This window comes from Malus domestica, chromosome 04, assembly GCF_042453785.1.
Source record: "Malus domestica chromosome 04, GDT2T_hap1".
Taxonomy (NCBI): domain Eukaryota; kingdom Viridiplantae; phylum Streptophyta; class Magnoliopsida; order Rosales; family Rosaceae; genus Malus; species Malus domestica.
Genome location: NC_091664.1, coordinates 2,637,644 through 2,653,617, shown reverse-complemented (window position 1 = coordinate 2,653,617; position 15,974 = coordinate 2,637,644). Strand labels below are relative to the sequence as shown.

The 15,974-nt window shown below is 37.1% G+C and overlaps 1 protein-coding gene across 1 annotated transcript; it reads left to right on the top strand.

Annotated features, from left to right (window-relative positions):
* The first annotated feature begins 8,093 nt into the window (after positions 1-8,093).
* LOC103400695 (vacuolar-processing enzyme-like) lies at positions 8,094-10,857 on the top strand. Its single transcript, XM_008339360.3, has 9 exons — positions 8,094-8,340; positions 8,439-8,603; positions 8,707-8,863; positions 8,987-9,069; positions 9,171-9,367; positions 9,519-9,567; positions 9,677-9,868; positions 10,037-10,243; positions 10,383-10,857. Exons 1-9 carry the CDS (start codon positions 8,152-8,154, stop codon positions 10,530-10,532), a joined length of 1,389 nt encoding a protein of 462 aa, XP_008337582.1. The 5' UTR covers positions 8,094-8,151; the 3' UTR covers positions 10,533-10,857.
* Positions 10,858-15,974: the final 5,117 nt, after the last annotated feature.

Genomic DNA, 15,974 nt, shown 5'->3' with positions numbered 1-15,974 from the left:
CCTTGTTGAGTAAGGAGAAAACATTTTTAATTTATATACAATAGAAAAGAAAATCTTACAAGTAAATCTTTCAAGAAAAGGAAAATAAGTCACAATCCTATTTGGTTTTGGATTTTTTTTTTTTAGTAAACGATATTATCTACACTAGAAGGGTGGGGGCTGGACTTAGCCTCACAATGGGCTAGCAATAATGTGGTTTAAATTCACTTTTGACGAGAATCAAACTTGGATCTCTCACTTACCAATAAAGACAGATCTCACTAGATCGTACTAAGTGCACATGTTGGATGTTGACTCACTCCAACATGTGCACCCACTTAAGTTTGAATTTTCATCCCGAACTTTAAATTAGTTTAAAATCAAGGGTTGTTTTATTCACACACCAAATATCGTTGATTACACCCCACATCTACTTTTTCAATTAAAATTTATCTTAAATATCCCATATTCTTTCTCGCAATGTTCTAAAAATCGGCCGAGGCAGCGCCTAGGCACTCGGCGGTGGAGTCCCGATCTGATTTGGGCTAAATCGTTTAGGTAAGGCGGGAAGGATTTAGGCGGCCGTCTAGGCGTCTCTAGGCGCTCAAGGCGGCCTAGGCGGTGCTAGGCGGCGGTCGATGCAACTAATTCTCTTTGCAAATCTCCCCTCGCATCCACACGATCCACCACCCATAACCCAAATCTTCAAACTTGCACTCTTGCACCCAACATCAATCGATGAACCCAAGTAGATTGAGAATATACAGGGATACACAATACACATAATTTGTCCGTTGGGTTTTAGTGCAAAGAGAGAAGGGGATCTGGGTTTTACTATAGAGAGAGAAGGGGATCTGTTGAAGAGAGAGAGAGAGAAGGTGAGGATGTGTATTGTCTGAGAAATAGAGACTGGAGGAGCGGCTAAGAGTGAAAGCAAGGATGTGTGTTGTCTGAGAAAGATGGCTGAGAGAAATGAGACATTTATAATATTCTAGAGAGAGTGGCCTAGGTATTCTTAACACAATCAGAAATGAGAGAAATGGGAGAGATATGGCAAGATAGATAGCCATTTGACTCTGGGCTCGAGGGAATAAAGAAAAGAGAGGGCATCTTTAGGGTTGAGACATGGGGAACCAGCAACAATATATTAACAATAGCATGCCAGCCACATCCCATTGGTTTTTGTATGCTATTAAACCTGAGTTTGGGGTTGGGTTCAGCCCAAAAGGTTCTTCCAGGTGTATCCATGATGATTTCCAAAATAAGCCCAGGTGTGTCCATCTCCACTTTGTGTTTTTTTTATTTTTTATTTATTAGTATTTGTTTTTTTTTTTCATCTATATTTTGTTTTGTTCATATTTTATAATATATAGTGTAAATTTATGTAAATCCGCCTAGGCGCTAGTCCGCCACCCGACTAGCGCCTAGCGTTTTTTAGAACCTTGCTTTCTCATAGTATCCTCACACCTCACACCCCACATCAACCTTTTGTATACCATATTCGTCTCTTGATTTCAAATTAGATGGTGACGATACTTCCTTTTGCGCTATTAACCCCATCCTAAGGATGTCTTTCTCTCACTAAGAGAAAAGAAAAAAATCCTCCACATGAAGCTTACATGACATAACCTAACAGCCTCTTCTCCAACCATTGGAAAGCAAAAGCAAGTATATACTTACTATTGATAGGTGAAGGAAGCCTCCTGAAATGTCACTTTTATGTTCTATTCATCAAAAATAACATTTTCTCATCAACATGTTTGTACTTTTATTGGTTAGAGTTTTGTTATAGAATGGATGATGGGACACTAATAATGCCCTTAAGAGCTTGAAAAATAATTTGGGTTAAGTGTTTTTTTTTTCTTTTCAATTTTGTACAAACGGATTAGGAGAGATTAGCTCTTCGTCAACAGTCGTGTGCAAGGCACAAACCCTCTCCCAAAGGAGACCGTTGCACCAAGAAACTAGACGTGGCATTAGTGTAGTGTTTTCCGTGTTCATGTTGTTTTTGTGACATACCCGATATCTTAATGAGTTGTATCATGTAATACCCGTTAAAGTAAATAAGTAATATGACCCAACTCGAAACCGGCCCATTAATATTATCAGGTAATATGATTTGACTCGTTACTCGTTAAGGAAAATATGTTTTAAATCAATAAATAATGAAATGTAAAAACATAATTTAAACCTAAGAAAATTGAAAACATAATACTAAATGTGCATATTTATATCACATTGTCACACAAATATTACTTTAAAACATAAAAACAGCATTTGTCTTTTTAAGTGTTACATTCCCAAAATAAGAGTCTAATGAAAAAACATATTAATAGATTAATACAAAATACCAAATGTTCAAAGATATGCAAAATGAAAGGAGTTGGGTTTCAAGGTTGAGGAAACCTTGCAAGTTTTGACAATAAAACCCTTCCATTTTCATCAATCATCAAGGGAAATGATATTGGTTTATTTTGAACTCCCTGAAAAACATTCTTCATGAGGGTTTGTATGGTTTAACAATTCAAATGACGTTATATCCATCCTCAAAGCATAGAGGATGTGATCACAAGCGTTTGCATTTTTTTTTTTCATATTTTTCGCACTTGTAAATTAATTATTATATTTTTTTTAATGTGTTTGGTATTTCTAAATTACTTGATATTTTTATTTTTAATGTGTTTTATAATTTTTTAATCTCACTCCTTGCCTATAGTATACTATAAAAATAAGTTATACTTTTTTTTTTAAATTTATATAGAATAAGAATATAATAATACATATTTTAATATACAATATATACATATACTCTATCGCTATTGTGTTTTATAGTAAGTTTTTTTAAGTAGTTTAAAAAATTAAAATCACTAAAATAATTTTTTTTTTAACGTGTTGAAACGGGTTACCAGCGTGTCACTCTCGTGTAAACTTGTTAAGGACCCGTTATTAACGGGTTCTTATCATTTGACTTGACAACAACCTGATTAGTTATCATGTCGACCCAAAACCCGTTATTTTCATGTCGTTTACATGTCTTATTAATAGGCCGTGTAAGAAATTGTCAGGTCAACCAGAAATCTCTTGCCCATCCCACATCTACTAGATTTTATTTATAATATGAAAAAAAAAAAAAAAGTAAAACAAGCGCGGGGGCTAGGCCAATACCCCGCTAAAAATAATTAACGAAAATAATATATTATAGTTTAAGAATTCTTCGGCTTCAGTCACCTGAAATTTTAATTTCCTATAAATCCACTACTCATATTTCACCACCAAAATCCACAACAACAATTTGCTTTCGTGAAATTTGGGTTACACGTTGAAAGTGATATGGAGTGCATTCATTATCTTTATTTTCATTGTTAAAACTTTATGGGTCTAAATGGTCATTTCATATGGTATATAGTTCATTTAATAATAAATTTTGGGGTGTGAAATCTACACACCCCATTTTACTTCTCACATATTTTTTTAATTTTTGGCCGTCGGATCGGATGAATTGAATAAGATCAACGGATAAAAATTATCAAATGGTGTGTGAGAAGTAAAATAGGGTGTGTGTGGATAACACACCCCTAAATTTTAATATACGTGCATTTCCCTTAGTAAGAAAAATTACACATAGAGTATATTTTTAATACTTAATTTTATGTTGAGACAACACTTTTTAAACATTTCAAAGAAGGACAAAAAACTATTCTACCTCACAAGCGATGTCATAACTTTTTAAAGTTGTTTTTTACATTTTGGATCTTAACCTTTGGGTTTGAACGATCTCTTCATATTTTTTGTTAGCTGTTATACTTTTCTCTATTTCTATGTCATCATCTTGGTACAATTGTAATTTTCTCTCTTATGCCCATTGCCCAAATTTAAAACCAGAGAGGCAACACATAAAAAGGATGCAACCTATCCTTTAAGATCTCCAATTATACCGCTGACATCATCTCAACCGGATCTCTGAAATGTACATCCGTTGGTCTGTAAGGCCTGGAAATATGAGAGCTCTGTTTATTTCAATTCGATTATTGTAGTTACATCGGGTAACCTCTTGGACATGGCAATGATGATGGAGGCACAGGGTAAACAGATGATGATATTGTCCACCATCATTCAATGCATGATATTCAAACGGCAAGGTGAAAAGAATATTGGGGAAGAAGACGAAAAGCTATATATGCTTTCGATTTTTGATTTTTGATTTTTGATTTATTTTAGAAAGAACATGATTGGATTTCCAATAAAAAAAGTTAGATTTCCAATTAAAAAAAGATTTGATTAGCAGTTAACACTAGAGCTGATTTGGGTCGGGATCCCGAATCCCAAACCAAAACATTTCGGAGAGAGAATTTTATATCCAAAAATCGAACCGAAAATATGCAATTCCCGAAACTGTTTCGGGATTTCGGGATACTCGAAACTGTTTCCCGTTCGCAATCTACCGCAGGAGTTACATTTATTATGCTCTTAATTAATAGGAGGGCATACGTGAAAATCTACAAATCAACTAATTTTAGCACGAAAAACATCCAAGCAGGATACAAAGATCCAAACTTTATGTTTTAGATCCTCTTTTCTTCTTAAATTTACCCAAAGGGCAGAAAATCCGTTAAACTAAATACTGGGTCTGTCTGCTAATCTATGTATCTGCCTATTGCAACAAAATGAGAAATCCAAAACGACAAAACGACGACGTCCATTACGAATTAAAGGAAAGAAGGGAATTGGAGCAGACCTTGGTGGAGATGGTGGGGGAGTGGGAGTGATCGTCGAGGATGACGACATAATCGGCCAAAACGACGACGTTGTTTTGGGTTTCCTCCGAGACGTGCCGGAGGAATGTAAGGTGACCCAGATGGCTTGACCAGTCCATACCAAGCACAGGACCAACACGATGGCAGCAGCAACAGGATGGGTGCAGCATTGGGATAGTGAGAGTGAGCGACTGAGAGTCTGAGAGAGAGTTTGAGGAAGTGAGGAATACAAAAGACCTAACTCACATGGACGGTTGGATTAGATCTTAACCAATCCAACGGTCCAAGTAATTTCTAATTATAAATTAAATATATATATATATATAAAATATTCTGTTCAGTTCGGTTCGAGATTACTGTACACTTTCAAAGATGTGGCCGAATCCCAAACCGAAACTTTCAGGATCAGTTCGGTTTCGAATACCGAATTTTTTGGGAAATTAGGTTCGGGCATTTTTCGATCAAATTTCGGGACGGTTCGGGCATGTGAGTTTGTATACCCCTAGTTAACACTCTTTAGTGAGGTTAAGTGAATGACCAAAAGTCAAATTGGTTCTACTAAAAATATATAATAAAAACAAAACTAATTTTAGATATATTTGAAACTGATGCTACAAAAAATGGCCGATGGGTTGGATTGATGGCATTCATGTAATTTTTTTTGAAAGTTTTGATTATACTAAAATTATACAAACTGATTCTACTAAAAAGTATACAAATTGATTCTACATGTATTTGAAACTGATTCTGTAAAAATAGTCGATAGGTTGGACTAATGACATGCATGTAATTTTGGTCAAAATATACAAACTGATTTTGCAAAAACTGTCGAGGTTGAACTGATTCTGCAAAAATGATCGAAGATGGGTTGAATTAATTCTGCAAAAATGGTCGAAGATGGTTGAACTGATTATGCAAAAATTGTGCAGGACGAGTTGAACTTATTCTGCAACAATGGACAAAGATAGGACGGGTTGAACTAATTCTGCAAAAATGGTCAAAGACAGGTTAAATTGATTCTGCAAGAATTGTCGAGGATGGGTTGAACTGATTGAGGACATGTTGGATTGATTTTACAAAAATGGTCGAAGACGGTTGAACTGATTATGTAAAAATGGTCGAAAACGAGTTGAACTGATTCTGCAAAAATGGTAGAGGACAAGTTGAACTGATTCTGCAACAATAGACGAAGACGGGTTGAACTGGTTCTGCAAAAATGGTCGAATACGGGTTGAACTGATTTTGCAAGAATGGTCGAGGACAAGTTGAACTGATTCTGCAAGAATGGTTGAAGACAGGTTGAATTGATTTTGCAAAAATGGTTGATGATTGATTAAACTAATTCTGCAAAAATAGTTGATGACGGGTTGAATTGATTCTAGTAATAAAGGATACAAACTGATTCTGCAAAAATAGTTGAGGACGAATTGAACTGATTCTAGTAATAAAGGATACAAGCTGATTCTACATATAACTTCAAAACTGATTCTGTAGAAATAGTCGAAAATAGATTAAGCTTATGACACATTAATTTTGTTGGAATTGTGAAAGCTAGGTTATATTAACAGCCCTTAAACCTTAGGGGTATAGCTGGTATTTTAAAACATTGTTTCTATGTTTTTGGATTGAGCTTTAGTTATTTTTATGTTTTTGTCTCTTCTTAACATGTTTAAAAGTTAGTAGAGTTCCTTGAACTATGATCGAGGTGCTAATAAAAAAATTATAAAATAAAATATAACTTATATCTAAAAAAAAAGGAAGTATTATTAGCACTTCAAAAATCTCATTCTACACTCCTCACAAGTGTATTTTTCTTTCTAAATATAGAAAGTTTGGAGTGTAGAATGAGAATTTTAGAGTGCCAATAACAATTCCAAAAAATAAATGTTTGCATTTATTTCCTAATACAGCTGTTAGCTTGTTATTCTAGAAGGGAAAATAAAATAAACATGTCACACCATACAAATTACCACGTTATAATTTTTTTTGGTAGACTACATATACATGGAAGACTCTGGTGCATGAACCCGCAGGTACGTCCACTCCATTGTTGGTCAAATAAAATAAACATTACGTGTTCAATGTTGAAATAATTATGTGAGCTATTTATTTGGTTCAATACAAGTAATTTTTTTTGGTACAACGGTATATTTACACTAAGAAAAGGGAATGAGTTCGGCTAAGCTACACAATAGGCAATCTAATTTGGTATCGAATTTGTCATCCACAGAATTTCGATACCAATTAGCTCAAATCTCGTTAAAAGAAATATCATCAGACCATAAACTGAGAGATGATACAAGCATTCTTAAAAACAAGAATTTTGAAATCGAATAACAACCAGGTGGTTGTGCACATCAAATTAAAGGATCTCCTTTCCATGGTAATTTTTCATGGGTGTCACACAGCAATTCTGTGAGAAATGCCAGTACATAATCAGCAATGTATTCAATCGAATGGAAGAAATTTGTCCAAATTGCATGATTTGATTCCTCAGTCATAGCTACTAATTCTAATGTGAAAATAGATCTATAGTCCAAAACCATGACCCCCTTTTTGGATGACCAAGAATTTTATTGGATGATCCTTGTATGGATGACTTGTGCTGAGTGGCAATTATACCATGGTAAAATATCCAAAACCAAAATCTGTTTTTTTTGCGCAATTAGCTCAAATCAATCTAAGTAGGACCTTGTATTAAACATTAAGGAATGGAAAATTTGGCCAAGTTACACAATGTGTCAGTCAAAATAATTTGATGTTAAAATCCCCAGATCTTCGAAGTCGAATATAAGACCACTCAATTATAAGTAGAGACAAGTTGTTCATATACAACGACAATGCAGGTTGAAATTTTGGACAAGTCATACGATGAGTCAACGATAGTTTGGTATCAAATTCAAGGGAGTTGAAACCTATGACCTACCATGCACTTACAAGTGAAGATGAATACCACTAAACTGTAATATTAAACTTGTCATTTTGAAGAATCGAACATAAACCTCATATTTAAAATATAGAGAAATATCATTAAACTATATCATTAAACTATACTGCAATAAACTAATTTTCATTATCTTTTGCACTATATGAGGTAAACAAATGAAAAATCGTTGTCCCTAATGGATGGTCGGAGTATTTCATTATATTTGTTAGAATTAATCCATGATTGGCGGGCCACGTACGCCTAGGATCACAAAGTTGATGATGAAGTGTTGATTGGGTTCATAAGTTGGAAAAATTATTCGTCAGAGGTTTTTCACATGCATTTCCTTCTTGAGCACGTAGGGGAGATTTAATCTGAACCATTCATTTCAACCGTAAGACATCTATAAATTAACTCCTTCATTAGAAGAACATGTATTCGTACTTGACTTGAGAGTTTGGGTATTGGTTAGTCAAGGTTAATCTGCAGATCATGGCTAATCATGGTTATTGTGGGTTTCTACTATCTCTTACTTTGTTAAGTTTGGCTATTCATGGAAGCTTCTGCTTCCCTGAAATTAATGGAGATAACAAGGGCTCTCCAAGTACCACTGCCGATGAGGGAAAAAGATGGGCAGTTCTGGTTGCAGGATCAAATGGTTACGACAACTACAGGCACCAGGTTTAAGCTTGTCCAAAATTTTGATTAATTAGTAACATTTTATGTTAATTGTGTTACAAGTAATAAAATTTAGGGCTAATCTTTGTCGTTCCATGCAGGCTAACATATGCCATGCGTACCAGATACTGAAGAAAGGAGGACTGAAAGACGAGAACATCATCGTTTTCATGTACGACGATATTGCGTACAACTCGGAAAATCCTCGAAAAGGTGTCATCATCAACAAGCCAAATGGTCATGATGTTTATAAAGGAGTTCCCAAGGTTGTAACTAATTTTTTGAGTCTGATTTTTAATTTCTAGCTGGTTAATTTGTTAGTTTAACATTGTTCAGTTACCTGTAAGTATTTTTCTTTTCCTAATGCAGGATTATACAGGAGATCATGTTAACGCAAACAATCTCTATGCTGTAATTCTCGGAGACAAAAGTGCTCTCACCGGAGGAAGTGGCAAGGTTCTAAGTAGCGGTCCAAATGACCATGTTTTCATATATTATGCAGACCATGGTTCTGTAGGATTACTTGGTAATTTGTAGTTTTTGTTTTTTTTATTAACTTTGAAAATATATATTTGGTGATCTTATATAGTCCCATAAATTCAGTAAATTTTGTTCTTCGGTTTACATATGAATGGTATATTGTGTTCAGGGATGCCTAGCGATGATGTTTATGCGAAAGATCTCATACGTGTACTACAGAAGAAGCATGCTTCTAAAGGTTACAAAAGCATGGTAAGAATGTTCACTTGAGTAACAGTCTTACTGAAGTTTTCAACTCTTTTTTTGATGATTTTCTGAGGTTTTGATGCATTTATGTGGAAAAAAAAATTTAGGTATTTTACATTGAAGCTTGCGAAGCAGGGAGCATGTTTGAGGGCCTCCTTTCAAGTAATCTGAATATTTATGCTACGACCGCGTCGAATGCAGAAGAGAGTAGTTATGGAACATATTGTCCTGGTGACCCATCAGTTCCTGATGAGTTTGATACTTGTTTGGGAGACTTGTATAGCATTTCCTGGATGGAGGATTGGTAATGCAGTGCCTTTCTTTTTGACAATGCTGTTCTAATTAAGCAGAGTACATTACTTTGTCAGTTTCTAACACATTTTCGATCAAATGCTTATACTAATTGCTTTGTTGTTTCGGTCACTTTTGGACCATATTTTCACATTTGAGAGCAGTGACATAAGTGATTTGCATAAAGAAACTTTGGAGAATCAATATGAAAGGGTAATATTTTGAAAATTTGTCGTGTGAAAAATATTTATGGATATCATAATGTCTAAAGTTGGTGAAATTAGAATAATATGACCATGTGACCATGTCGATTGAATTACAGGTTCGCAGAAGAACAACTAAATCGCATGTTATGCAGTACGGAGATATGAGTCATAAACAGGAATTCCTCTTTGCTTACATGGGTGCAGATCTTTCTAATCGTAGCCATACTTCCATCAGCGATATCTCTTCACCCTCAATCTCAAGGGCTGTTAACCAACGTGACACGAAGCTCCTCTACTTACAGCAAAGGGTTTCTGTTCTTCTTTTATTCTGAATTCCAAACTTCAATGTGTTTAATTTTCATCTATACACATTGATTAGTACATATACACATTGATTAGTACATGCCATACTCTCCAGATAGAGAACTTTTTCGTATGTTTTTTACAATTTGTATTTTTCGTTCTATATGTTTCAGCTGCAAAAAGCTCCTACTGGATCTCAAGAGAAACAGGGTGCTCAGAAGCAGCTGCTGCTTGAAATTGCTCATAGGAAAAACGTGGACTATAGCATAACGAAACTAGGGGAGGTTTTGTTCGGACACGAGAAGAGCTCAAACGTTTTAATGAATGTTAGGCCACAGGGGCAACCTGTGGTAGATAATTGGGACTGCTTCAAGAATTTTGTAAGTTCATCTCCTGTTATTCTATACTTCAAATCGATACAGACGACACGCAAGTGCTTGTGCTTCTTTGTTCAGTTTTTTGAAGTAAATCAACAACTTTTATCTCTGAGATAATTGATTTTGAGTTCTTTCCATGCAGATGAATATTTATGAGAAGTACTGCGGACATTTATCTGCATACGGAATGAAGTACACGCGAGCTATAGCCAACATATGCAATGCTGGGATTACCACAGAGAAAATGGTTGCAGCATCTGATCAAACTTGTGCCAACAAACCCAATGTCTAGAACTTCCTTTTGATCAGATAAATGATCAATACATGTGTGTGTGATGTGTTGGATGCTAAACCATTTCTGGAGTTGATCTTGAGGTAATTGCAGCAGCTAGACTAATAAAGCCAACGGCTATTTCCTTTTGAAATGTAACGGCCAGTTTAAGTTAAGTGATAGTTTTTCTACAAGTGTAAGGCTTAGATTAAAAGCTCCAATAAAGGGCTAAGATTAGCTTTGTACGAACAGGTTGGTGAGCATTTTGTCAGCTAGCTCCAATGGAGATAAGGGCTGACTGCAATCCCAAAACCCTATCAATGACATATATATGTGTGTTATGAGCTGCCGCACTAGCCGTCTCCAATAGCCGACAATCCCTTCTTAAATTCTGTGCAATCATCACCATTTTTGGTGACCATCCTTTCCAAAAACTAGCATACAAAATACCATCTTTACAAAACACTATCATGATGCAAATAACGAAACGAATTAATACAAAAAAATTTCGGAAATGGTCTGGCAAGGCTAATCATATGAAGCAAAATCTCTACTGAGAGAATAATTCAACTAAAGAGCGAAAAAAATTAGTTATGTATACCATCGTAGACTAAGTTTGATCATTTTTAATCGTTGTGAATATTCATCATTCGTTTCTCTTAAATAATTTCAAGTTTGGAATGCCAGCAGTTTCGTTTTTTCATGAAAAGGAGAAAACCTATGTTGGATTTGGCAAAGAGAATTATATTGCAAGAGGGAAAAAACACTTCTAGTTTTGCTCACAAGTTTTGGGAAATGAGGACAGAATAAGTATTGAGAAGATGTTTGGTTGGGCGATTCTTAGTTTGAAGTTCGGTTTCCCAGGATTTATAATCTATCTAGTTTTCGAAATTCTTCCATTTGTAACATTGGGGAATCGTGCAGAGGAGTGGCGAAATGGAAGTTCAGTTTAGGACAGACCTGAAAGAAGATGAGGTAATTGAACATCCTCTGTTGAAGGTATTATGGGAGGGAGGTATGATGCGATAATTACTGTTTTGACCCTTAAGTATTAGCTGTCATTTTAATTTAAGGAAAATTAATGAAAAATGCTTGAAAACTTTGAGTTTTAATGATAAAGACAAAATAAAGGGTAAAATGAATAGTATGATGTTTGACTTTTTTGTGTAAAAATATGGTTTTACGTTAAAGTGAACAGTACTGCGGGCTTTTCATTAAAATTCCCTTTAATTTACTACCTGTCATTTCCATTTACTATGCCATGCTGCTGCGCATCACTTAATCATAGTTGCAATTGTACCCAATTACTAGGGTTTTCCCATCTGATCCGCTATATAGTGTAATGGTTTCTGCCTCTTGAAGGGATATGATATATAAAAGCCTCTTCTTTTTTTAATTTCTTTTCTCTCTTACAAAAATTAATGCACCAAATTAGCCTCAAAGCCAGGTTGATGGCTAGGAGAAATCAAGCTATGCCAAAGTCAAGTTATGCGTTGGTAGCTGTGGATGTTCAGCAGGAGCAATTCGCAACCTAACTCCGGGAGATGAACGAGAAGGTGACGGCAATCTCATTGCACCAAGAAGCGGTTCAGTCAGAATGGCGGAGATGCAGTGGGCTATCACGTCGTTGACGGCGATGCAGAACCAGTTTCAAACATCCTGGAGCTCTCAACAAGCTGACCTCCAACGCACAATGATGGAGGAGATTTGACAGCTGAAAGCGGCTTCCCGACCTTCATCGTTGGAGAGGGCCTTTCAGATTCCGTCGTTTGGGTCCATTTCGTTACCACCTTCTTTGCCAACTACAGGGGTAACATCGACGCAGCCATCGATTTCGAATTTGTATTCGAGAAATCCGATCCTTAGGTGCGCTTCAACCACAAGTTCTCCATCTCTTTCGCCAATGACACTCCAACAGTTATCGACGCAATCAGTCCTCATCGTCTCTACACACCCAACCTCAACTGCTTACCTACTCACCTACTCCACACCACCGATTCTCACGATTGGGCTTCCAAATTTCCTATATCATCCAAATTATGGGTCAAGAGGGTCACCCTTATTTTTCGCTGAACAATCATCACAGGGAATGGGTTAGGGCATGAAACCCATGCGGTTAGATTTACCCAAGTTCTCTGGGGAAGATCCACTTAGCTGGTTAGCCATGGCTGAGCGATTTCTTAACTACCATGTGTTTGGATCAAAACTTAAACTTTGGGCCTGGGGGAAGTTGGCCCAAAGAGCAGCCTAAAAGGGAAAGGAAATTGAAGGCCCAGTCAAAACCCACCCAAAGTCCAGAAGACAGGAGAAGCCTTTTCCCGACTAGGTGCAGGTCATGCAGACCACTTGCTCACCTACTCAAAGGCCAAGTGGTATAAACCAGCTAGCTAATCAGCCCAAAAAGTACTTTTAAATGGCAGTACAAGTAAATAGCTGATGAGTCACTACCCTTCAAACTGCATTCGGGCAAGGTTGCTGCTACAGGAGGCCAAGCTAAGATGTCTATAAAAGGAGAAAGAGAGGTCAGAATCAAGGACACTCAAACAAACAAATACAAGCACAAACTCTGCTCAAAGCCAGATTTGCCTTCAAAACGAAGCTGTAGTCAGCCCAAGCCTTCATCCCTTTCGGGATAACCCTTTTTGTAATAGTTCTGCTACCCTGCTCAACTCTTGCTGTGTATCGATCTCTTTTCTGTAAACTCACCTCACAGCCCTTTTTCTAAGCTTTCAAACCTCTTGCAAGACGATCAGCCTTGCCCAACAAGGTTAAACCTTGCCCGACCCTCTTTGTTTTTGTCTTTTTATTCATTAGCCTAGCAATATGTTATATACTACAAATTATATCCAAGTTATTTCTAGTAATATGGCTATTAAAAGGTTCTCTCAGTGCTTGAATCCGATTTGAATATGTTTCCACAGTTCAAGTTAGATCTAAGTTCTAAGCCCTCGGGCATATAAGATTTGATCACCCTAAAAGTCCTTGGCCTCAAGGCATAAAAAAGAACCTGATGTGGACTTAACACATCCACTACAAGCTTTGATAACAAGAAGTCCGAAGTTACTTGGGGCGCAAGTAATCGACCTGTCATTTAGTTTTATTTCTGTTATATCATGATTACCATATAACGTTCAGGGACGAGATGAATTATGATGGGAAGCCTCAAGGCCTATACCTAAGGCCCCACAAAGGCACCTATTTGGATTCATCCTATTTCTCGGGCAAGAACATTGAGTATAGAAGGGGTTCTGATGGGAAGCCTCAAGGCCTATACCTAAGGCCCCACAAAGGCACCTATTTGGATTCATTCTGTTCTTTACGTTCAGGTAATCAGAAGTATGATGGTTATAAGACCCATATAATCAAGAAAATGAACCTTATGTGTTCGAGTACTAAGTTAGTTATTGATTGTGAAGCCTCAAGGCCTACACCTAAGGCCCCACAAAGGCACCTGTCAATAACTAAACATAATCTCTCGAATATATAATTAAACTCAAACATCCGTTCTACATCTGCCATGCTGAAGATGGCAGTGGCACGCCTGAGCACTTAAAAGTTAATCTTGATTGTGAAGCCTCAAGGCCTACACCTAAGGCCTCACAAAGGCACCTTTCAAAGTTAACTATGTCCTTCTTTTTCAGACTTGCCCAACAAGCCTTGCCCAACAGGCCTTGCCCGACAAGCCTGCCAGTAAAGCAGGAGCCCGACAGAAAGCATCAACCGGGGTCGACCTCTCGGGGAGTTGTGTGCTCGTCGGACAGGAAGCATCCCCCACGGAAATTCCCGCCACGAACACCATGGGGTTCCGAAGTATCAGAAAGTCGTTGTGGCCGCGGTTCATCTTATTGGCGACGTCGCCTTATGGATGGGCTAGTTTGAATCACGAGGTCATCGCGATAATTGGGAAAATTTGAGGAAGAATTGCTAAAGAGGTTTGGGTCTTGCAATACGATGAGCTTCATAACTCAATTGTCCCACATCCAACAACATGGGGCCTTTCATGATTACGTACCCGAATTTATCAGACTCTCATGCAGAGTACCTGATTGGACCGACGAACAAGTTAAGGGGGTATTTGTTGGTGGGTTCAAATAAGATTTAAGGCATGACGTGCTGGCCCAATTTCCAGCTACGTTATCTCGTGCAATTGAGTTAGCCCAAATCTTCAACACAAAATCGTTGAGCCTAAAAAACCAAAATCAACCATTCAGGCCCCTTCCCTCAAATACCTCAAATCCCCCAAGTTCGAAATACTAATATCTCAATTAGAGGCCATAACAACCCATCTCCATCTTTTTCTAAGCCTTACACGCCTTCTACGAGTTTTGTACATACACCTAGAAGGCTTACTCTAGCAGAATACCAAGAAATGGGAGATAAGGGACAGTGTCTCTTTTACCCTGAGCAATATTCGCTAAGCCATCGGTGTAAAAAGCCTCAGCTGCTAATGATTGAAGCGTTAATTGAGGAACCAGAGTAGCAGGTGGATGGAAATGAAACAGATATAATAGAGGAAGATGAAGCACATGACCCACCAGTTACCATGTATGCTCTAACGGGTTCGTTATGTTCTAGAACCATGCGTTTGGAATGGAAAATTGGTGGTTAAATTATTCAGGTTTTTATTGACTGTGGTGCTACTCACAATTTCTTAAACCCTCAGTTAGCTAAGCAGCTGGGTTTGCAAGTGAATCATTCCTTTAATCGAAAATTTTTAGTGGCAAATGATGGAATTCTCACCAAAAGGGATGGCTTGTGGGGTGACTGTGGAAATGTAGGGTTATGAACTCACTCGAGACTTCCTTCTCCTGTCAGTTTCAAGGTGTGATTTAGTACTAGGTACAGAATGGTTAGAATCATTGGGGTTGATAGGATGGCACTTTCTTAACAAAACAATGGATTTCGTTGTGGATGGAAAATCATACCACTTAGGGCTGGTTTGGTATTGCTGTGTTTTGAAAAAAAACTGCTGTGAGAATAAGCGGTTGTGCTGTGAGAATAAGCGGCTGTGAAAAAAAGCAGCAGAGTGTTTGGTAAACTTTTTTGTAAAAATGCTTTTGAAAAAAAAACAGTCGGATAGGGGGTCTTTTCATTAAAGGAGCACTGTAGCTCCGTGTGCTTTGAAAAAAAAAACCAGTTTTCCAAAGCTACAAATAGCAGCTTCAGCTTTTTCCTTTGATTTCAGCTTATTCTCATAGCAGCTTCCAAAATAAGCCCATTTTTTTCAGTTTGTCAAACACCTAAAACCCTCACAGCTTTTTTTCATGGGTGCTTTTTTTTTAAGCACCTCACTCCCAAACCACCCCTTACAGGGACACACTTCGTTTAATGCTGCTTTAGTGGATTCTTCCACTATGATGAAGCTCTTTCAACAAGAAAAATATGGGTGTTATTACTCAATTGGTAGTGATTCCTGATGATCGACAACATGCAGCTACTATACCCATAAAAATCCAAGTTCTT